General features: G+C 48.5%; 3 protein-coding genes across 7 annotated transcripts in view; 1 reads left to right on the forward strand and 2 right to left on the reverse strand.

Annotated features, from left to right (window-relative positions):
• Positions 1–7915, forward strand: part of ZNF821 (zinc finger protein 821) — a 34510-nt gene extending 26595 nt beyond the window's left edge. For 4 of the 5 annotated variants that reach the window (XM_011961764.1, XM_011961754.1, XM_011961748.1 and 1 more), the window contains 4 exons: positions 2671–2816; positions 3479–3583; positions 5647–5813; positions 6923–7915. In XM_011961764.1, coding sequence (XP_011817154.1) covers positions 2671–2816; positions 3479–3583; positions 5647–5813; positions 6923–7577 — 1073 coding nt within the window. In that variant the 3' untranslated portion in view covers positions 7578–7915. The remainder of the gene's footprint in view (positions 1–2670; positions 2817–3478; positions 3584–5646; positions 5814–6922) is intronic. The other variant, XM_011961780.1, reaches the window with a different exon arrangement.
• Positions 1–21800, reverse strand: part of IST1 (increased sodium tolerance 1 homolog (yeast)) — an 83661-nt gene extending 61861 nt beyond the window's left edge. The window contains exons 1-2 of the mRNA XM_011961801.1: positions 21698–21800; positions 19796–19857 (exon numbers count right to left, since the gene is read on the reverse strand). The gene's annotated coding sequence lies outside the window, so the exon portion shown is untranslated. The remainder of the gene's footprint in view (positions 1–19795; positions 19858–21697) is intronic.
• Positions 10556–21827, reverse strand: ATXN1L (ataxin 1-like). Its single transcript, XM_011961737.1, has 3 exons — positions 21698–21827; positions 19796–19857; positions 10556–18268 (listed from the first exon to the last, which is right to left on the reverse strand). The coding sequence occupies exon 3, from the start codon at positions 18149–18151 to the stop codon at positions 16082–16084; it is 2070 nt and encodes a 689-aa protein (XP_011817127.1). The 5' UTR covers positions 18152–18268; positions 19796–19857; positions 21698–21827; the 3' UTR covers positions 10556–16081.
• Between the last annotated feature and the right edge of the window lie 1541 nt (positions 21828–23368).

Genomic DNA, 23368 nt, shown 5'->3' on the forward strand with positions numbered 1-23368 from the left:
GAGGGCCCTGGGGCCCCACTGTTTCTTTTCTTTCTCTTTCTTTTTTTTTTTTTTTTTGAGACAGAGTTTCGCTCTATTACCCAGGCTGGAGTGCAATGGCGTGATCTCAGCTCACTGCAACCTCTGCCTCCCAGGTTCAAGCGATTCTCTTGCCTCAGCCTCCTGAGTAGCTGGGATTACAGGCACCCGCCACCACTCCCAGCTAACTTTGTATTTTTAGTAGAGATGGGGTTTCTCCATGTTGGTCAGGCTGGTCTCGAACTCCCGACCTCAGGTGATCCACTTGCCTCGGCCTCCCAAAGTGCTGGGATTATAGGTGTGAGCCACCGTGCCTGGCCAATGTGTATGTTTTTAGCTTATGGACTACAGTACTTGGCACAGTGCCACATGCAGATAGGTTTGTTGGTTGTGATAGGCAATGATACAGGAATAAATAGTGCTCTAGCAGTCCCTGGGTTAGGTCAAATGACAAGAGAAAAATCCCTGTCTCCTAGGATCTATGTATTTGTAATCAATAAAATATAAGGGTGGCATTAATGAAACCTTGCTTGAAGGCCCAGTTTTAATGTTAAACAAGAAGATTTGCTTAGTAATGAGGTTATGCAGTGTATAAAATGCTAACGTCAAGGTCTTCCTATACCAGTTCCCTAAGAAAATCCCTGTGGTTAAGACAGTAGCTGTTACAAGTTGAGCCTCATGGATTGTCTGTCTGTCCTGTGACCTGTCTGAACAAACACGTCTTGAGATGTGTTTTCCTAGGAAGATTTCAGCATTTTCCCCACCTCATCCATTTGATATAGGTTATTATTAGTATGAATTCAGAATGACTTTTCCAATTTTTTATCACATTTGAGGCTGGGTTGGGTGAAAACGGAGAGAGGACTCTGTAACCTTCTAGGAACTTGTTTCCACCCAAGCTAATAATTAATCAACATCAACAACATAAAATAATTTAGCAGTTAATTGCTTGGGCACAGAAAAATGAATGCAAACCTATGGAAGCCACCACTTTCTTGAGTAGGAATTACAATATCTGCAAAAGTCTAATAGGTTTCCATTCTGAAGGATGTACTATCCCTCTAGACAGTACACATTTTTAAAAACATTTTCTGGTAGCGAGATATATTTGGATTATTGCAAAATTACAAAAATATGTTCGATACATCACTTTATATTATACTACGTTTACAAGTATTTCAAGTAAGCTGGTGAGAAAACATGGTGTGATCTACCATCCTTCATTATTGAGTTGGATTCAAATGAAAGGAACTTTGGGCTGGGGAATAAGACACACAAACCATAGCTCTTTCCAGGCCCTAAATCCAGTCCACCAATTGCCTAGAGTATCTAATAAGGACATATGTAACTATTAGCAGATGATTTGGTTAGACCTTCTCATGAAGAAAGGGAGTGTAACTAGTTTTGCCAAGGAAGAAGGGAAATATAAGGGGTGTTGCTCACATACTGGTGGATTTAGATATTATGCAAGGGGTAGTAGGAAGACAGGCAGCACTGTTAGCTAGGAAATCTGAGTCTCATGTGGACAGCCTGGTGAGACTCTGCCCTCTATTTCTCTCTTGCTCACATCAGGCCCAAAAGTCCAGGATCCAAGTGGGGTTAAGATAGGGCTGGAGTGTGACAGCTTCCCTAGGCTTGGCTACCTCTTGTGATCTTCAAGGTACTAGCACTTTATTTGTTTCCCTTTCAGAAAGAACTACATTTGTTACTTGTTTTCCGGATCCTTTTTCATTTTCTATTTTATAAGTAATAGAGAAGAAAAATCAGGTCACATAAACCTTGCAGATTCCCCAGCCACAGGCAGACCTCCCCAAAGTCGCATCCTACCCCTAAAACTAAAACTTAACTCAATTCCTGTGTTAGTCACAATAAATTACATTTCATCCTAAAGAATGGCCCGTTCCTTCCACTTAATGCATGGAGTTACCCATCAGATAATCCAAATCATCAACAGAAAGCACGGATTTCCTTAGTTCAGAACGCCGTGTTACAATAGTAGAGGAAGAACCGAGTGAGTCGGATACCACTGCAAAGTGCCTGAGGTTGGTTACTGCGCTAATTTTTCCACTGTAATGAGCAGCCCTTTCCCTATAAAGTGACATCATTTCAAACTAATTTCCTACTGCTTCCTTTGCTGGTAAGAGGGAAGAAAAACTTGATGTTTCTGTAAGTCTGCCTTGGGGTTTGCTGGGAAAGAAGAGATTAGTGGGGTTCAGAGTAGAAGAGTATAGTGACACCATGGAGAAGTTGTGCAGGGGGCTCATGGCGAAATCAGTGGAAAGTGTTGGTAAGTCAGAGGTGGTGTACAGTGGGAATGAGCTCGGTGTAAGGCGCTTGGGGAGGTGTGATTTGAAGTGTGAGATATTTGAAAACCATGAGTCAGGAAGATTATTTTCATAATCATATAGAGGGCACAGTAACCATTTCCAATGCAGTTTTGCCTCACATCTTCCCTTTACGTGTATATGGCATAACAAATGACAGCTATAGCTGGTTTCCACTTGACATAATATGTACCCAAAAAAACTATATAAACTATATTATAGAATATCTGAAAATGTTTTCTATTATAACTGCCAACTGTAGGGTGGAGAGCAGCTCAGGATGTATTCATGCAAAACTCAGAACAAGTGACCAGTTTGTATGTTCCAGGTGACAGTGAGGGTGATGAAGAGGAGACCACACAAGATGAAGTCTCTTCCCACACATCAGAGGAAGATGGAGGGGTGGTCAAAGTGGAGAAAGAGTTAGAAAATACACAACAGCCTGTTGGTGGGAACGAAGTGGTAGAGCACGAGGCAAGTGACAATGGCCCCTGGGTCCAGGTCCAACAATGCCCTACCCTTCTGCCTACCCTTATGTTGCTCACCCCTGTGGCACAGTCTTTGCCTCTGATGGTCTCCTGGGCCTGCACAGGAGGCCTCTTCCTTCATGGCACCAGAACCCACACCTCAGACTCTCAGTTCTCGCCACATTCAGCTTTCCTTTTCCATCCATGAATCACTGCGCTCGTGCACAGCTCTCTTTCCTACAGCTCCCCACATCTTTCCAGACAGGAGAGCTACTTTGGTGAAGTAGAAAGCTGACTTCCCGAGGTGGACTCTTGAATGTGCTTGCAAATCTCAGTCAAGGTGTCACCTGGAGTGCCACCTTCTCACTAACTTGTTTCTTGAGGATTCCTGAAAGGAACATGATAGGAAAAACACTACCCCTGTCTGCAGAGTTTATGTTCAGGGAAAAAATAGATTGACTCTCTCTGAGGCAGTCCTGTGCCCTCATGGCTGAAAGCCATAATTCCCTTTCAACTATTACTTTTTCCTTCAGCCCACAATGGGAAACTAAGAATAACATGTGCCATCAGTCTGGGTTCCTTTTAACAGGATACCCTGTTTAAAAAGCTGGGGCAGGGAAGAGATGAGTCCTAATAGTCCTAATGAGTTGCCTATTTGTTGAATCACAGGTCACAGGGAATTTGAATTCTGACCCCTTGCTTGAACTCTGCCAGTGTCCCCTCTGCCAGCTAGACTGCGGGAGCCGGGAGCAGTTGATCGCTCATGTGTACCAGGTATGCTTCGGGGAGCTGTGTGCTCTGGAACACAAGTGTGGGCAGCTTGTCTGTAGCCCAGATCCCCGTTTGGCCTTTGTCTCTCTCTGGCTCCTGAAGGTGTCGTGGGTTGTCGCTTCCATTAAGATTCGTCTTAGGGAGGCTGGGCGCAGTGGCTCACGCCTGTAATCCCAGCACTTTGGGAAGCCGAGGCGGGTGGATCACTTGAAGTCAGGAGTTCGAGACCAGCCTGGCCAACATGGCGAAACCCTATCTCTACCAAAAATACAAAAATTAGCCAGATGTGGTGGCGTGCACCTGTAGACCCAGCTACTCGGGAGGCTGAGGCAGGAGAATCGCTTGAACCCAGTAGGTGGAGGTCACAGTGAGCCAAGAGCACACCATTACACTCCAGCCTGGGTGACAGAATTAGACTCTGTCTCAAAAAAAAAAAAAAAAAAAAAATTCGGCCCAAAGCCAGGCATGGTGGCTCACACCCGGAATCCCAGCACTTTGAGAGGCTGAGGTGGGAAGGATTGCTTAACCTCAGGAATTCAAGACCAGCCTGGGCAACATAGCAAGACCCCAGCTCTACAAAAAATTTTTTAAAAATTAGTTGGGCATGGTGGCATGCACCTGTAGTACCAGTTGCTTAGAAGACTGAGGTGGGAGGATAGCTTGAACCTAGGAGGTTGAGGCTGCAGTGATCATGCTTCAGCTCGGGTGACAGAGTGAGACTGTATTGAAAAAGAAAAAAAAAAAAAAAAGATTCTGCTCCAAGCTTCCAACATTTTAGAAAATACATGAGATATATTAGATAAACACGTTCTGGGTTTCCGGGCAGACACTGAAAATTAAGTGATTTTTTTTCTAAATTATTTAATGCATATTTTAAATAGTGAAATATAAACTAATGTATACTAATAATGAGGGCTTTGTGTTAAAGAAAAGAAAATTAGTTAGCATGGGCCAGGCGCAGTGGCTCATGTCTGTAATCCCAGCACTTTGGGAGGCCAAGGTGGGAGGATCACTTGAGGTCAGGAGTTCAAGACCAGCCTGGTCAACATGGTGAAACCCTGTCTCTACTAAAATACAAAAAAATTAGCCAGCTGTGGTGGCACGCGCCTATAATCCCAGCTACTCGGGAAGCTGAGGCAGGAGAATGGCTTGAACCTGGGAGGCGGAGGCTGCAGTGAGCTGAGATTGTGCCACTGCACTCCAGCCTGGGTGACAAAACGAGATTCCGTCTAAAAAAAAAAAAAATTAGTTAACACAAATGGTATGTTAAAAATTGGTGTGAACCAGTATTTCTTCGGAAGACTATCTTCAGAAGATTGAGAAAGCAAGATATAAATACCTGTTGCATACCAGTATTCTAGGCCAGCTTCAAGATTTGGCCTTTATTGTTCCCTTAACACGTATTTGTACCTGCGTAGTGTGAGCCAGGAAGACAGAGAAAAATTATTCGAGACATGAATTCCTCTCAGGCTCTGAAGAGGGCCCTGGGGCCCCACTGTTTCTTTTCTTTCTCTTTCTTTTTTTTTTTTTTTTTTGAGACAGAGTTTCGCTCTATTACCCAGGCTGGAGTGCAGTGGTATGATCTTGGCTCACTGTGAACTCCACCTCTCAGGTTCAAGCAATTCTCCTGCCTCAGCCTCCTGAGTAGCTGGGACTGTGGGTGCCTGCCTCTACACCCGGCTAATTTTTGTATTTTTAGTAGAGATGGGTTTCACCATATTGGCCAGGCTGGTCTCGAACTCCTGACCTTGTGATCCACCTGCCTCGACCTCCTAAAGTGTTGGGATTACAGGCATGAGCCACCGTGCCTGGCCCCCACTGTTCCTTAAGTCAGCCACATGTCCCAGAATGTAGGCAGAGCTCAAGCTAATGAAATCTAAGCAGTGGTCTAAATGGCCAGGGCCTCTAATGTAAGAGACTGACTTTTCTAGGGGCTAAACAGAATACTTGCAAGTTCCTTATTCTGAGACTAAAGAAAGGGGACATTTCCCAAAAGTCATTTCTAAGTGGGTGCAGATTGTCCTGGAGGTAGCACAAGACTGACAGATCAAGGCTCTGTTTTACAGCACACTGCAGCAGTGGTGAGCGCCAAGAGCTACATGTGTCCTGTCTGTGGCCGGGCCCTTAGCTCCCCGGGGTCATTGGGTCGCCACCTCTTAATCCACTCGGAGGACCAGCGTTCTAACTGTGCTGTGTGTGGAGCCCGGTTCACCAGCCATGCCACTTTTAACAGGTCAGCTGGGCACCTATCCCTGTTGTGCTGGGAGCAAATTACTGGGTGTGAGTTCTGCTTTCTGAAGTCAAAGCAAAGGCTAGGCATAGGTAATGCAAAGGGAGCTGATGCATGCTCCTTGGAAGTACAAGTAAGAAGGCTAGGGAATATGCCTATTCCATCACATAGCCCCAAAGGAAAATCAATTCCCATTTCTTTTCCCATCAGAATATCTTCAACTAGAAAGCGATGTAGGCAGTTCCAAGAACACTCATGATAAAGCATGGAGAAAGAAGTTATAGGGTGGAGAGGACCCTGGCATGAGGACGCAGTCTCCTCCGTGTCCTAGGAAGACTGGAACGTTGTGTCCTCGTCCCGTTTGTCTAGTGTACAGTGCAGTGTCTGCCTTTGCATGCAGGCAGCGCGCGGGAAGGAGGTGAGTTGGTGGTCTGCACCTTGCCTGAAGGAGGTCTCCACCTCCAGGAGCCTCCATTCCCACAGCAGGACTGCCCCTGCAAAGCTCTTATCAAAACCATTATTCTGACTTGAGTGAAAACGCCAAGGGTTTGTCTGATTTCTGGTGCGTTGCTGTGGCAGGTGGCTCAGTCATTAACTCCAGATGGGCTTTAAGAGTTGGTAGACACCCGGCCTGGTGCGGTGGCTCATGCCTGTAATCCCAGCACTTTGGGAGGCCTAGGCGGGTGGATCACAAGGTCAGGAGTTTGAGACCAGCCTGACCAATGTGATGAAACCCCATCTCTACTAAAAATACAAAAATTAGCCAGGCGTGGTAGCAGCCACCTGTAATCCCAGCTACTCAGGAGGCTGAGGCAGGAGAATGGCTTGAACGTAGGAGGTGGAGGTTGCAGTGAGCCGAGGTCATGCCATTGCACTCCAGCCTGGGCGACGGAGTGAGACTGTGTATCAAAAAAAAAAAAAAAGGAGAGTTGGTAGACAACTCTTGAGCAAAGAGAAGGGATGGAGCAGTAGAAGAGGTCCACCAACCATTGAACCTGACCCCTTGTGGTGAACGTGGAGCCACTGGCCTCATAGGAAAAGAATAAGGCAGGGCTAGAGTCCCAGCTCTTGCTGGAAGGAAACACTAACCATCCAAAATGTTTGCTTTCCAGTGAGAAACTTCCTGAAGTACTCAATATGGAATCCCTACCCACAGTCCACAATGAAGGCCCCTCCAGTGCTGAGGGAAAGGACATTGCCTTTAGCCCTCCAGTATACCCTGCCGGAATTCTGCTTGTGTGCAACAACTGTGCTGCCTACCGTAAACTGCTGGAAGCCCAGACTCCCAGTGTACGCAAGTGGGCCCTACGTCGACAGAATGAGCCTTTGGAAGTACGACTGCAGCGGCTGGAACGAGAGCGCACGGCCAAGAAGAGCCGGCGGGACAATGAGACCCCCGAGGAGCGGGAGGTGAGGCGCATGAGGGACCGTGAAGCCAAGCGCTTGCAGCGCATGCAGGAGACAGATGAGCAGCGGGCACGCCGGCTGCAGCGGGATCGGGAGGCCATGAGGCTGAAGCGGGCCAACGAAACCCCGGAAAAGCGGCAAGCCCGGCTCATCCGAGAGCGAGAGGCCAAGCGGCTCAAGAGGCGACTGGAGAAAATGGACATGATGTTGCGAGCTCAGTTTGGCCAGGACCCTTCTGCCATGGCAGCCTTAGCAGCTGAAATGAACTTCTTCCAGCTGCCTGTAAGTGGGGTGGAGTTGGACAGCCAACTTCTGGGCAAGATGGCCTTTGAAGAGCAGAACAGCAGCTCTCTGCACTGAACCACACCCTCCTGCCTGCCCTCCTCCCCACCTACCTACCCACCCACCCACACCCGCAGCCACGAGGACCAGTGCTGCTGCCACCCACGAGGCCCTGTCCTTGCTGCCAGAGGCAGGCCTGGGTTTGTTGCAGGTGGACCTGAGCGGCCCTTGCATGTGGGAGCAGGATGACTGGGTCAGGAGGGACCTGGCCCAAGGCAGCTCTGGACAAGGGAGCAGGCAGTCCAGAGAACTGGCCTCCCCAGCCCACTGCCACAGGCCGTGCTTCTAGGACTGTGGGGCTCCTGTATGGCCCATGAAGTTGTGAGGTCAAATAAATTAATTTTATCTTTACTGCCCCTTTCTTGCTTTTCTCTCAATGTCATTCTAGCAAATGAAGTGATCGAGGAGAAACCTGGGTGGAAATTTTCAGACAGTGGCTTCTGGTGGCTTGCCCTTTTCTTAGGGAGGGTGCTCCTCAGCTTAGGCTGTCCAAGCAGAGGTCCTCATTTGGGTCTTTACAAGTTGCCAAGGAATTAGCACGACGCCAAAGAAAGAACCGATGTTGACTGTGATGATTATTCCCACAACCATAACGAAGATACCTGTGGTCCCAAGGGCCCTAGCTTCCCTTTTCCAAACTCAGAAGTCTCTCCTCATAACTGGTGTTTTCTGAAGACTATGCAATACCTTCAACTAGGTGTGCAACTTTTCCCAGCAATACTGTTTGTTGAACATATACAATTCTAGACAGTAGTCAGCTGCATCTAGGAATAGGCTCATAGAAATAGCTGCAATATTAAGGTCCACAGCACCAAGAAACCCATGTTTGCATTTTATTTATGTTTTATTTATTCACCAGAGGCAAGGCAGGAAAATAAGCTCACTGAAGAAAATCCAGAAGTAAGGTGGTAAGAGCTCAGGTCAATAGTGGTTAAGGCTAGGGCAAAATGATTACTCTGGCAGGTTGTATGGCTGCCAAACCATGGAGGAGGCAAGAGCTGAGGTCATTTCTAAAAAGTTTCTGTGATGGTACAGAACAGGCACAGAACCTTCCTAGCCTGCACCAAAGGTTGTGTTCAGTTTAGATAATTATAGATCTTGAGGTCCAGAAGGAAGTGCCCTAGTTAAATTGTAGCCAGAAAAATAACTATGCCAGGAATGTGGACTTCTTCCAGTATCTTAACAGGGAAACTTGGATTCCTCTCTGACCTCCATAGGTCCAAGGCTGTTTAAGTGTCAACTGACCCCCACCAAACTAGGATTTTTTTTGTTTTTTGGGTTTTTCTGTTTGTTTTTTGCGATGGAGTCTCGCTCTGTTGCCCAGGCTAGAGTGTAATGACGTGATCTTGGCTCACTGCAACCCCCACTCCCGAGTTCAAGTGATTCTCCTGCCTCAGCCTCCCGAGTAGCTGGGATTACAGGCACGTGCTAGTTTCTGTATTTTTAGTAGAGACAGGGTTTCACCATGTTGGCCAGGCTGGTCTTGAACTTCTGACCGCAGGTAATCCGCCTGCCTTGGCCTCCCAAAGTGCTGGGATTACAGGCGTGAGCCACTGCGCCCTGCCTGGGGTTTGTTTTTTTGAGAAAGGATATCACTACGTCACCTAGGCTGAAGTACAGTGGCAAGATCATACCTCACCGTAACCTCTAACTCCTGGACTCAAGTGATCCTCCTGCCTCAGCCTCCCAAGTAGCTGGAACTATAGGTGTGCGCCACGATGCCCAGCTAACAAACTAAGGTTACTTTCACCAGGCAGGCTACAATATTTGTTTTGAAAAATACATTTAAAAGAAAATACTTAGGCCGGGCGCGGTGGCTCAAGCCTGTAATCCCAGCACTTTGGGAGGCCAAGACGGGTGGATCACGAGGTCAGGAGATCGAGACCATCCTGGCCTACACGGTGAAACCCCGTCTCTACTAAAAATACAAAAAACTAGCCAGGCGAGATGGCGGGCGCCTGTAGTCCCAGCTACTCGGCAGGCTGAGGCAGGAGAATGGCGTAAACCCGGGAGGCAGAGCTTGCAGTGAGCCGAGATTGCGCCACTGCACTCCAGCCTGGGTGACAGAGCGAGACTCCGTCTCAAAAAAAAAAAAAGAAAATACTTAGTTGACGTGCTTGTAATCAATCCCAGCTACTCGGGAGGCTGAGGATGAGAAGATGAGAATCACTTGAACCTGCAAGGTGGAGGTTGCAGTGAGCTGAGATTGTGCCACTGCACTCCAGCCTGTCAACACAGTGAGACTCTATCTTAAAACAAACGAACAAACAAACAAAAACCTACTTAATTGACCCAAATGCCTTTCTCTCAGAGCTCCATACTGGAGTCCTACTTGGGATGCTTTAAAATGACTTGAGTCCTCATTATGTGCCAAAGATGATTCTGAGCGCTTTACATAGATGATCTCAATCTTCACAGGAAACTCTGAATTCATACCAACTCAGGAGTTGCATCTCTGGGTTCAGAAGTACCCTGCCACTTACTAGCTGTGTAACTTTGGGGAAGTAGTACTTAACCTCTATGTCTTGGCTTCCCCATCCACAAAATGGAAATAGTAGCAACAAATGCTTGTCCGTATAGAGAAAGCACTTAGGATATTTTGTAGCACATAATAAGTGTTCCATAAATGCCACTTACTAGTGGCAAGCTTTCTAAATTTTAGGCAGTAGCTATGATTGGGGCTGACTTATTCCAACAATTTCTGGCAGTATTCCTGAGTAAAGAATTGGGGAGAAGGCCAGCAGTAAAGGTGCCTACAGATCCTTGTGATTCCACTAGAATCTAAGTCTTCAGGTAGACTTCTGGGTCTCTGAAATCCACACCAACAGAGGGGAGAAACCATGCTTGAGAACAAGATCATGCCATCTGCCTTGAGCTCACCGCACAATATAGGCATCATTTGTGCTCCATTACAACTGCTCCCACAAAGGTTTCTATCGCCCACCCCATGGCCACCATCTAAGGCTGGGATAGGAAGAAGGCGCAAACACCAAAAGGAAAAGCTAGTAGTTTATATAGATAGATATATAGATATATAGATATTGATAGATATTGTGTTTACATAGTCCACAAGTTAAATGCAGGTATCCATAAGAAGAGCATTAACAATAAAAATACAATCTGTGTGTAGCCAAGTACAGAGACTTAAAATGGTAAAACAGCAAAAAGGATCTCACAAAAGTACAAATATACAGTACAAATTGATTTATTTAAAACAGTTACAAAAAAGCACAACAAAATAGAGATTATCCTTAGAATTATTAATGCTTTGTTAAAGATCAGGTAGGATTAGAGGGTAAGAAATGGTATTGGGTGGAGGGAGCACCTGACTAGTTCTAAGGCTTTAGATACAATGCAGTTGATTACATATTAATTCAGCCATTACATACTGGGGATAGTAGATGGGGGATCAGTAATTTATCTACAGGGAACTCCTACACAGATCCATCCAGACCTCCCCAGTGCCATCCTTCTCCACTCCTTAGGACCCTAAAGCCACCTGGATGACAACATTCCCATCCTTCTTTCTCCACCCCATTCCCTATCCATATATTCTTCCCTCGCCTAAGGTGCTGTGCAAGCTGAGAGCAGTCTGCTCTCTGCAGCTGGATCATATACTGTTTTGGCTACAGGGATCCTGTGTGACTAAGAAGGTTGTAGGGGACAGCCTTATTTTAATACTTTAAGTTAGCCATGAGTATAGTCAGTCCCTCCCCCAACACAATCTAGTTTCTCTTGAATGCAAGTATCAATCAAGTGAGGGATCAACCCTGCCTTCAGCAATACCAGCAATGCACTAACCACTCACAGCTCACAACTACGTGCAAACTCCCTGTCCAGGGGGTGGGTATAAAACCACTGTGTCATCAGCTCACTCTCTCTCTGAAGAACCTCAGTCCCCATGACAGTCATAAAGACAAATAAATGCTTGCAAGTTTGACAATAGGTAAAGGCACATGGGCTGCTGCCACACACACTGCAGGCAGGAACCCAATTTGAGGCCATCTTCACTGCTGGGCATTTGCAGTGGAATGGCTTTGGGATCACAAAGACTTTGAGTTCGCAATCTACCAGGGGGGATCTAGGTTTTACTGGAGAACTAATAAAGAAACCTTTAGTGTGAAAAGTGCATTTATGACTATTGTTCCTGCTGGGGAGGCAGCAGGGCAAACCCCAACACCTCTCCTCCTTCCGCCCCAGGCACTGTGCATAGTCTGCAGCTAAGGAGAGAGTGCAGTCGACTCTAGTATCTCTGGGGCCAGTGTCATCCTAGGCCCAGACCAGGCTTCTGGTCCAAAGATGGATCCTAGAGTTGAAAGAGCAACTGACAGCTGCAAAGACCCAGATGCTTATTTTATTATTGCATAATGTGGGAGACCTTCCCTACCCCAGGGAAGATGGAGGGTGAAGGTTTCCCAGCAAAGGGCAAACAGGTTCCTGATCAACATCCAACCTAATAAGGTTCAGCTCCTCAACTGTAGTGTACACTTTTGCCCATCTGGAAGGTACTGTAGCTTCAGTGTGGTTTAGTAAACTTAGCCTAGGAGGCCAAGATGTCTCCCTAAAACTTAGTCTCTGTCCTATTTACTTTGTTTATAAGACTGTGACCTAACTTCCCATGGCCAATTCAATTAACCAGGTTGTCTTTACTCCAATGGACCCAGACCTTTTCCCAGTCAATCCATGTCCAACCCTTCATCTCCAGCGTAATCACTCAACTCTTCAATATGCCTGCTTGCTGCAGGTTTAAATCACTCCACCATCCTGTGCTTCCCCCTAAATCGCTCATGATGCCCACCAGTAAAAATAAAACTAAACCCCACTTGAGGTGCTATTTCAGCCAAACTTTAAACCCTCTTCAAACTCCAGAATCCACCTAACTGGAGCTGGACAAACTTCACTGGGATGCTGGCATGGGCCCCTAATGTGGTTCCCTTCATTTAGTTTTTAAAACAGGATACAAGATACCACAAAGGAAAGAAGGTAATACAACAGAAGACACCACGAGTAGAAACCTGCTTGTTTCTTCCTCAAGATAGTCAGACATTTGGAGCCAAAAGGCTCCCAACAGCACTGAAGCCATATCCCTTTGGATTCACCAGTCCACCAGCAGCATTTCATACCATCCCTATTCAACATGACTTTGCTATAAAATAATGTGGCCTAACACAGGTAAGAATGAACCGGACGCCTAAACTTAATCTACATGGCCAAAGACATGGAGGATAGGGAGCTGTAGAGGGCAGCAGGCAGGACAGTGAGCAGAAAGCAGCAGTGGCAAAGCAGCGCAGAGCAAAGCCCTTGGTATGACCAACTGGGACCAAGAATATAGAAGGATCAGCCCAGATAGGCTGAGGCCCCTCCCCTCAGGTACAAGCACTCAGCTCTGAACTCCTAGATCCCCTTCCCCCCATGCCACCTCTTCCTCATGTACACTAATCTTGGTAGGAATGATTCAAGACTTGGCTTATTATCCATCCATGACTGGGTTCCCCTATTCCCAAATTGGTATACACATTTTTATACAGTGCCAGACAGTCAGCAGTCCTCCTTTCTATTCCTAAGAGCTGGAAACGTCCTACTGCTGACAAGAGACAGGCTCTGGCCCTCGTCAACTGCTCATTCCTAAAAAGTTGACAACTTCCCACTAAAATACTCACTCTCTAAAAACTGCTCTCATGTCTCCTGCAAACTCAGGAAATTCCTATAAGGAAGAACGGACACACCACAGGTTAGTCATATTTTTCATGCCTAGAGGAAAAGACTAAACTAGAGGTTAAAGGCAAGGGGAAGGCCACAGCTCTGACCGAGATTTAGAGCACAGAGCTTCTTTTCCTGGGGACCATATTTTATGAAAGATACCTTTGCAGCTCAGCAAAATCAAGTGTTAATGTTATAGATGCATGGAACGATATTGTGATATTACAGGAGCTGCTGGTCTTGCTTCACCAGCAAGAGACAGAAGAGGAGCAGCAACAGAAAGGTCAGGGCCCAACCTGCCAGGGTCCTCAAGAATTTCTCTTTCCAGAATTCCGTGGAAGTTAACAGGTTGGAAAGTCACGAGTAGCCCAAGTGGAGCGTGATTTGATTTAAACTAATTGGTCTGTATCTGGTTAGATATAGGTTTCCCCATAAGCAGAAAGCTCAGCTTGTGTCCTTGCAGACACTGCTTAAGCATCTTCTGTGTACATGTCACTAAATTCAGTTGATGAACCTTCCTATGAGGAAGGACGCCTGTGAGAAACCCGTGCAAACAATGAACTCTAGGAATGAGTTGCTCATGAAACAGCCAGAGATGAGGCCTTCTCCCAAGGCTCTCATTTGAGGAGATTCCTCAAGACTCAACCCCACAGGCCCCCACTGTAGGAAACAAGCCAGAGAAAGCAGCATTCAGAGAATGGGGGACAGAGAAGGGGAAAGATATGATCCCAAATGCAGTACGCAGTTGGTGTCTGGTTCTGATACAAACCAGATACTGAAGCACTCGTGGTCAGGTCAGCAGCTTCCTTTGATGGACCCCCAAAAGCTGACTGACCAGGCAACTGCTTTCAAGGAATGAAAGAGTGGAGTGTAGGGCTTGTAGCAAACAAGCCAGTTTCAGTCACTCTGTTCCCCCAGGAGAACAACCTTTAGCACCTGAACACTAAGAATGACTCCATTCTCAGAACTTCCCCTCCCCCCAGGAGGTAGGTAAGATTATTTATCCCCATTTGGCAGGTGGGGAGGAAGTGAAAGAGCCAGAGGTCACGAGACTTGCCGAAAGTCCTTGACAGAGCAGACATCAGACCTCAGAGGTTTGGACTCCTGATGCCAGGCCAGGTCGTGGCCAATCCAAGTACACCTTATAAAGGACATGCCAGGATCATAGCCTGGGAGAAGTCTAACCAGAGAGCTGGGTGGACAATACCCTGAGTTGCCTTCAAGAGTCTAAAGACCCCCAAAAAACAAACAAAAAAACTCACCCACCTGAAAGCTAGTGGGGGAGCCTAATTCCCAATACCCAATGGAACCCCACGGTCTGAGCTGATGCTAAAAGTTGTGAAGAAAATGTGGGATTAAGACATTGGCGGGGGCTGGGGGGGTGCAAATGCAACTAAGATTGAAAATGCTTTTTGCAGAGGAATACACCACCACAAAATAACATCTATTCAGGTATTGAAATGTTATCAAGACTATCCTAGAATCTTAGAGCTGGTAGTGGGAGGGGATGGCTTGGAGACATCAGAATGCTGGGAGAAGCAGTGGAATAAGACGTGAGGGGCATATGGGATGTGTGAAAATGCTATGATGGGCCCTCCCAGCCATGCTTTTGCCCTGGCCCAGGGCATAGTTCCCTTCTTCTTTCTCCACCAAGCTGTTTGGCAGTGGAAGTGGAGGGGACATGATTTTGAGATTTTAAAAATAGAGATTACAGCTGAAGGGGAAACCAGAGAGACCCCTACCCACCAAAAACTAGAGGTCTTGGTCAGAGTGGACAAAACCAACTTTGCAGACAAGGAAAGGCAGTGCAGCTACAAATGAGGCCCAGGTCACGACACCATGCAGAGGTCAGGGCAGCAGGAGGGTGGGGGTGGCGCAGGCACTTAGGCACAACACAGACAAAGGTGGGGGATCAGTGTCTGGGAAAAAAGGGTCTACTAGTTCTTTCTAAAGTCACCATTACCAGCAAGATTCTGTGAGATTTCAAAGTGAGTCTGGCATGCTGAATCGGAGGAGCTTTGTTAGGTGAGCTACCTTTCCAGAGGCCCTGCCTAGAACCCAGTCAGCCTGGCTATCAAGTCTCTCACCCAAAGTCTCCTGACTGAATCCCTGGCAAGGCAGTACTTCACTCTGAACCCTGAAGGGGCTCTCCCTCTGGGCCCCCGTGCTGCTAGAAGCCTTGTAGGCGGAATGGTGAGGAGAGATGGGGAAGAGCTATGAAGCAGAGGATCAAGCAGAGTCCTGTAGATCAGAGTGCTCCTCCCCTACACACTCAGCCACAGACATCTGGAACAAAATCACCCTTTAAAGTGCGCATCTCTCACAAGAAGGGTTCTGGGTGGGAACCCTCTTATTTCCAACCTTGGGGCCTCCTGCCCTTCCACCACAAAAAAGAAAAAAAACTTCTGACAGTTTAACTGCTACTATAAGCTGTGGATCATCATTTTTGGCTCTCTTTACTCCCTCCCTCTGCCATCTGCTCCCAAAGCCTGGACTTTCTCTTGCAGGAGCTAGGGATGGGGAGGAAAGAACAGGGAGGCCCTGATTTTGGAATGTTTCTTCTCCTGTGTGCACCCCCTTCCTTCCTTGCCCCAGGCCTGCTGCTCCCCATCACAACACCCTCTGGGGTTGTCCTGAAAGGACGCCATGGGGTAATGAGCAACAGATCCTGCCTTGGGAGGCTGACTTCATGCCTCCCCTTTCCCCCAAATCTCACTGCCAAGAAAGCCATTCCCTGCTCGGCGTGTGCAAATCCTCTGCCTGCTCACGGTGGCGAGGCAAGGCTCTGGGGTAAAGCCCCAGTCCTGGTCTGGGAAAGAGGTTCATTTTCCTGCATTGGAACGCCCTTCAATGGACAGCTTTACCTCCTGTGGAATGAAAGAGGGACGGAGCAGCGCAGCCCGTGCCTCCTCCCCTTGCATGCCGTATCTTTGGAAGCTCGGGGTTGGCCAGCAGGCCTGAGCACCAGGCTCAGGCTGGGAAGGCTCTACCACATGGGAGCCCTCTCCTGCCGGCTGGCTCTTCCCCTCACTGTCACATAGCTCTCTGGGTCCCAAGACCGTCCTCTCAGGCCTTTCTCGGGGGGGACCCAGCTGGCCTAGGGGAGCACAGCTGGCCTGAGAAACTGAGTTACTGTTCAAGCTCTGTAAACTGATAGAGATGCAGACATCTCCCACCTGTAGCCGATGGCAGGGCAGGGAGAAGAGTTGTGTCGTCCGCCCAGGGCTGCAAGAGGACCAACCCTGGCCATATACAAAGAAGGGGTGCTCGGGGGGCACCTCGATGCTCACTTTGCTCTGCTGCTCACCAACCACAAAATGTAGCATGACAAATCCAGGCCATTGGCTCTCCTGAATGTCCACGACCGTGCTAGAGTCAATCTTCAGCCCCCCACTCACTTCGGCACTGCGCACAAAATCCTGGGTCTGGAGGTCCTCCACCCGCTTCAGCTCTCCCGTAGCCAGCTGGATGATGGCGCCTTTCATGAAATGGGAAGGCAAGTGGGAGGAGGTAATGGGGGGCGGCGTTGGCTCTTTGTCTGGGAAGGTGGCTCTGGCCTGCACGTCCAGACTTGATGCTACCAGGATCTCAGAGCCCACAGGCAGCAGGCCTGAGTCAGTTCCAGTGGGCACCAGGTTGCCATTGGCTACAACCATTGCTTTGGGTAAAGGTCTATGTTTTACTGGTTCCTGATGGGACTGAGGGTAGAACCCACAGGCCTGATTTTTCTCTGCCAGCTCTGCAGGGTTCCTGGCTGACCCTCGCCCCTCACCCTGATGGTCGGGGGGATGATGGGATAGGTTGAGGGGGCTGGGTTCCTCCTTCCTCTGAGCTGCCACCACATGATAGTCCTGAGAAGCTAAAGCGCCAACCACTCGCTGGACCTCAAGGTCAGTGTCCGGGGTCCCCCGGTGTGCTGGTGCCGCTACCTCCACCCGTGGAGTCTGAGAACCTGAAAACAACTGTCCATCCACCACACATTCTACCACTGACACCAGTCCCTGGCCTTCACCCTTGCTGCTGGGGGAGTCAAGGGCTTCACTTTCCCGTCTTACTAAATTTCGTTCTCGCGGTCTCTGTCCTCCATTTGCAGCAGCTGCTTCCAGAGCAGACTGGCTCTCCTGAGGGGTAAGAACTGGGCTGGCGCCTGCTGGAGGGGGTTCATGCAAAGTATACCCAGCAGGTAGCCTGGACATCTGATAATAAATGGGCATCCGACCTGGAGCAAGGTCCAGCGGCTGAGTACTTGAATGATGTGACAATTGCCCAGGTGGGGAGGTGGCAGAGGGAGCTTTGTTAAATGAGTGGGCCGGGGAGGGAGCCTGTGGGGGAGGAGTGGTTCCTTCTGCCAGAAGTGAGGCATATGGCACAAAGTGTGGAAGGTGAGAGGTGGCAAGGTTGGCAGAAGGAGACAGGAGGGGACTCGGTAGGAAATTAGGTGGCACAGCATAGGGAAGGCTATAAGGAGACCCAATGAACTGCAGTGAGGTGGATGGGAGCTGAGCATAGTGGATTGGGGGATAGTGGATGCCTGGATGTTGAATTAGTGAAGACGCTACATTAAACGTCGGGGGCAAGGGGCTCATATTCACCACAGATGGGAGGCCAGTTGGTGAGAAGGTGGCAGGTGGCACAGCCACCTTATACAGCATGCCATACTGGTCCACTGTCAGACCGGTGATGGCCTCAGCTCCATCACCCCCCAGGCTGACTCTGGTTCCTGCCTGGCTCTGCCCAGCCACCACAACCCCTCGGGACCATTCAGAAGCATCACTGGAGGGTGTGTGGTTAGCGGAGCAGCTGGTAGTTCTCCCCATATCCTCGCTGGTCACGGGGAGGTCTCGTTTCTTTGGTGGAAGGCATTCCTGACTCCTCTCATGAACAGGTTTCATATTGCTCTGTGGTGTTCCTGGAGCCTGGAAGGAGTTGGCTTGCTCCCTGGAGCATCAGAAGGGGCTTCTCTGTAGCTTCCCTGTACCCCTCTCTGCTTCTGGCTGGGGCGCCCACATCTGCTAGGGAACAAATCAGAGGCAAAGAAAAGTAACCTAGGGATAAGCCAAGACAAAGGAAACAGAAAGAACTGTGCCATGGAGGAAGATGTAACAAAGGGGACTGTTAGAAAATAAGGAGGAAAGAGAAAGGGGCAGACAAGGAGGCTACCCCCAACTCATCCAGCCTGGAACATGAGAGAAACACAAGGCATAAAGAGCTATAGAGACAAGCATTCACCAATGCACAAATAACCTGTGGGCTCCACAAGCCCAGAGAGACCAACAGCTTCACAGTTAGTCATGTGTCTCATGAGCCATGAGCACCTTGTCTCTTTTCTGCCTTCTTTCCAAAGGGGGCTCTGAACACATGGTCTTTCCTGCTGGCTCTTTTGGTTTTTTTTTTTTTTTTACACACATGGAGTTTTGCTCTTGTTGCCCAGGCCAGAGTGCAATGGTGCAATCTCAGTTCACTGCAACCTCCGCCTCCCAGGTTCAAGCAATTCTGCCTCGGCCTCCCGAGTAGCTGGGACTACAGGCATGTACCACCATGCCCGGCTAACTTTATATTTTTAATAGAGATGGAGTTTCACCATGTTGGCCAGGTTAGTCTTGAACTCCTGCCCTTGGGTGATCTGCCCGCCTCAGTCCCCCAAAGTGTTGGGATTACGGGTGTGAGCCACAGCGCCCAGCCTCCTGCGGGCTCTTTTTCTTAAGTTTCTCCTTTTGCTCCCAAACATGAATGTGCCACCTTCTTTCCTGAACACATGACCTCATCCTTGCTTCCTTTCTGTAGCCTAATTTGGGTTATGATCTCACCTACCACTATCCCAAGCCTGGCTAAAAACTCTCTTCCTCCTTTGCCTCATATCATCAGTACCTCAAGGACCTAGGTGTCAAAATCCTCAGGTCTGCTTGTGTTTTTTTTTTTTAAACTTTGCTCCCTAACCAGGTTATGAAAATTAACATCTTTGCCCCATGAAATAATACATTTTAACTCAGCCTCTATATAGTGAGAGTGATTAAACTAGTTTGCTGTCAACTTGTTTCTCCTCTTCACCAAAGAACAACAAAATTCTTCTGACCTTACGTACACTTCTGGTTCCCTAGTCTCAAAAGGCTTCTTTTCTTCTCAGTGATCACCTTCAATTTGCCTTCTCTATTCATTCCCTTTCTTTTTTCTTTGTGCTTTCTTTTACTAATAGCTCTTTCTCCACTGTAGGTCTGCTCCAGGCACCACTCCATAAAATTCTGGTTCCATTCCTCTAAACACGCCTGTTTTTTTCCCCATATCTGTATGATTCATAAGAAAGTTGTCTTTCCCCTTTCTCTTACTGTCACCTTTTACAAATGCTTCTGTCCATTGTTATAAAGCAACTTTTTGGTCTGAACACTTCAGTACACATGAACTTTGCTGCCTATTTCTTCCAACCAGGTTCCAGTTCTTTGGATCTGAAAAGAGCTTTCTATATTATATGCTGTTCTGTTTTTCCACTGTGACATCCCAGATATTTTCCTGAAACAAGGAATTCAAAGTGCCGGTATTACCTGAGTTTCCAGTGGTGCTTCTGAGCAGCTGTAGTAAGTGTCCTCCCGGCTGGCTCGGGAGCCTAGACGATAGAAACAGGAATGGAGTAAGCGGCTGCCTGACCTCTGTAATTCCAAAGCATTACAGTATACACGTCCTTGCCTCATCTTCTTCCCCACAGGTAAACGGTACATTTACCCAGAGTGCTCAGGCAGTTGAACAGAAAGAAAAACATCTCTAATGTTCCAACTTGTAAGAAGACATCCCTGAAAAAAAATTTTCATGTATCACATTTCATTAGTTTTCCTTAACATCATTTCCCTAACATCTACCTGTGCCTGTTCCCCAAAGGTTAAATTTGCTTCCAATACAAATTTCAGATAAATGCAAATAAAAATGGAAGCTTTAACACTGTTCCCATATGAACAGTGGGAAGCAGGAAAAATCAACTCCATGGATTTCCCCTTTATTCTGGGCCTGTGAAAACATAAATATGGCGTTATTTAAATGAAAAAGGCAGCACTAGATGAAAAAGAACAATTATTTATGTTTCTGGGGCAGAAAAAGAGGTCAAGGGGTAGTCACTCAAGGGGAAGACTTATTAAGAGATTTTCAGGGTTAAAAAAAAATGAGCATGTGTGTGTGTGTATGTAAAATTTTCTGAGTGACAACTTTATACCAAGTGCTGAATCAGGTATGAAATAAACTGAAAATATTGCCTTGGTCCTCAGGTGGCTAACATTGGTGAAACAAAACTACCGCTAAACCATCAGTATGTGAATCTACACTTGCCAGAAATGCAAAGCGTGAGAGAATGGAGCCTTAAGCTCTGAAAACAGAGAAAGTAGTACAGATGAGTGAGTGCTCTGAGAAACTGACTATCCTGTCCAAGTCCTATAGAACACTCCAAGCCTCAACCCAAAACAAATGCAACATCTCTCTTGAGATTGGCAAGGTGCAGGTATACACAAAAGGTGGAAGGATAGGAAAACATAGTGGGAAGACAAATTCCTAATTCCACACACACACATTACACAGTGGCATAAATGATGCCTCTTTTTTCCACCAGCAGTTTTAGTAACTGAAAAGCAGTTTGCTTTCTTCTTCATTCCCAACAGAAACTGGGGTCACATCTTCAATCCCAAAATGATCCTTGCTTTCTGTAACGAAAACTTTAAAGAAAACCTGCCTCCAGGTCACCCAGAGTTTAGCAAATATAGACTAGTAAAAGGACCGAAAGAGGCAAAAGGTCTGCAGAAAGGACAACAAAGAGCCAAGCCTGCGCCAGATTCCCACAACGCAAAACACACTTAAGAATCCGAAACCTCAGCCTCTCGAGAACCTCACTGAAGATCTCAAAGGGAAAACGTAGCTTGTGACCCCAACCGAGCTAACAGGCTGTTAGGAGAGTTGCCAACGCTGCTAGCACAGCCCGGAACCAAGCTCCTCATCACGCTTGGGTCGGAATCAAGGGGCTGAACCCAGCTGGAGACTCAAACCTCTGCTAGAGGTGCGAGACTAGCGTTATGGCTCCCAGTGGTCCCGCAATCCTTGTGCCAACAGGGGTAGGGCTCGAAATTGGGAGTTCTGCGTTTAGAGAGTAGGTGGTCCACCCTTCACCAAGGGGGCAGGGGCGAGGCCCGCAGGCGACGCTTCCTTGTTTGGGGTCCCTTCCCGCCCCGCAGACTCTGACACCTTGGCTCGCAGGGACACAGCCCTCGGGGCGCCGGGGCCTGAGGCCGCCTTTCAGGCCAGGCCAGAGAGAAGCGCAAGGGGGTCTAGGTGCGGCCTCTCCCCTCTGTCTGTCCGCGGTTCATGGGCCCCGGCTCGGCGGAGCAACGGGTTCCTGAGGGCCACTTCCTCCGAAGCACCGAGCCCAGGCCTGCCTGGCCCCGGCGGCCACCACTTCCAGGGACACTCACCAGCCCATTTCACAGCGCTTCCCGGGATCCACCCGCCCGTCCCGGAGCCGCCGCAACCGCGGCCGCCGCCATCCCCGGCCCCGGAGCCGCCCCACACCCAGCGCCCCCCCCCAGCCGGGCGCCCGGAGATGGCGTCAAGCGCGTCCCGCCCCTGGCGCGGAGAGATTGCGTCGCGCCGGGGTGGGAGAGCAACGCCCAGGACTCCCCCGGAAAGGGAGGGTGCCACACTTCCATCGCGTTCGGCGTTCCCTCTGGTGGGTGAACAAACTCTTCTCCCTGGGACCGGGTCACGTGAATAGGTCTGGGCCCGGCCCCCTCAGCCTGACCCCATAATGACCCCGCAATCGTTCCACCTCAGTATATTTTGGGGGTTCCCAAACAGCCCCGGGGCGTGGTCATCGGCGACCCCCCATTTCCTGGACTTCTTGTCCTGACTTGTGCAGCCTTTTCTGAGGAACTTCAGGGAACCCCGAGGGGACCTAGGCTCAGGAGAAAAGGAGATACCTCTTGGGGACCCAGGTGGAGATAGGAAGTCTTTTTTTTTTTTTTTTTTTTTTGTGAGGCAGAGTTTTGCTCTTGTTTCCCAGTCTGGAGTGCAATGGCACGATCTCGGCTCACCCAACCTCCGCCTCCCAGGTTCAAGCAATTCTCTTACCTCAACCTCCCGAGTAGCTGGGATTACAGGCGTGCGCCACCATGCCCGGCTAATTTTTTGTGGGTTTCTCCATGTTGGTCAGGCTAGTCTTAAACTCCCGACCTCAGGTGATCCGCCCGCCTCAGCCTGCCAAAGTGCTGGGATTACAAGCGTGAGCCACCGTGCCAGGCCAATAGGAGCTCTTTAAGTGTTGAGAAGTGGCCCCCGAGGGAGGTAAGAGAGTGAACCCCACTCAGGATCTAGGGGAAGGTGACAAGGAGTGGAACACCTGAAAGTTTAGAGAGAGGCCGGAGTTCAGTACGGTGAGAAGCAGCTTGGTTTAGTGGAAAGAGGGCTTGACTACTCGGTGAAATATTAGGTCACCATTCACTACAAATTAACTAGTCAACTTCATAGTAACATGAACATCTGATTAACTTAAGTGAAAACAAAAGTGAGCGCCAGTTGAATTTATGTTTGAATGACAACTGTGGTTTTTTTGTTTGTTTTTAAAGTATTAGGTTGGTGCAAAAGTAATTGCGGTTTTGGCCACCGAAATGGAGACTTTCAGTTTCTGCAAATTCTGTTCAAGAAATAAAATCGAGCCGGGAGCGGTGGCTCACGCCTGTAATCCAGCACTTTGGGAGGCCGAGGCGGGCGGATCTCGAGGTCGGGAGATTGAGACCAGCCTGGCTAACACGGTGAAACCCCGTCTCTACTAAAAATACAGAAAATTAGCTGGGCATGGTGGCGGGCGTCTGTAGTACCAGCTACTCGGGAGGCTGAGGCAGGAGAATGGCGTGAACTCGGGAGGCGGAGCTTGCAGTGAGCCGAGATGGCGCCACTGCACTCCAGCCTGGGCAATAGAGTGAGACTCCGTCTCAAAAACAAACAAACGCGCCGGGCGCGGTGGCTCAAGCCTGCAATCCCAGCACTTTGGGAGGCCGAGACGGGCGGGTCATGAGGTCAGGAGATCGAGACCATCCTGGCTAACACGGTGAAACCCCGTCTCTACTGAAAAATACAAAAAACTAGCC

This window comes from Colobus angolensis, unplaced genomic scaffold, assembly GCF_000951035.1.
Source record: "Colobus angolensis palliatus isolate OR3802 unplaced genomic scaffold, Cang.pa_1.0 Scaffold116, whole genome shotgun sequence".
Taxonomy (NCBI): domain Eukaryota; kingdom Metazoa; phylum Chordata; class Mammalia; order Primates; family Cercopithecidae; genus Colobus; species Colobus angolensis.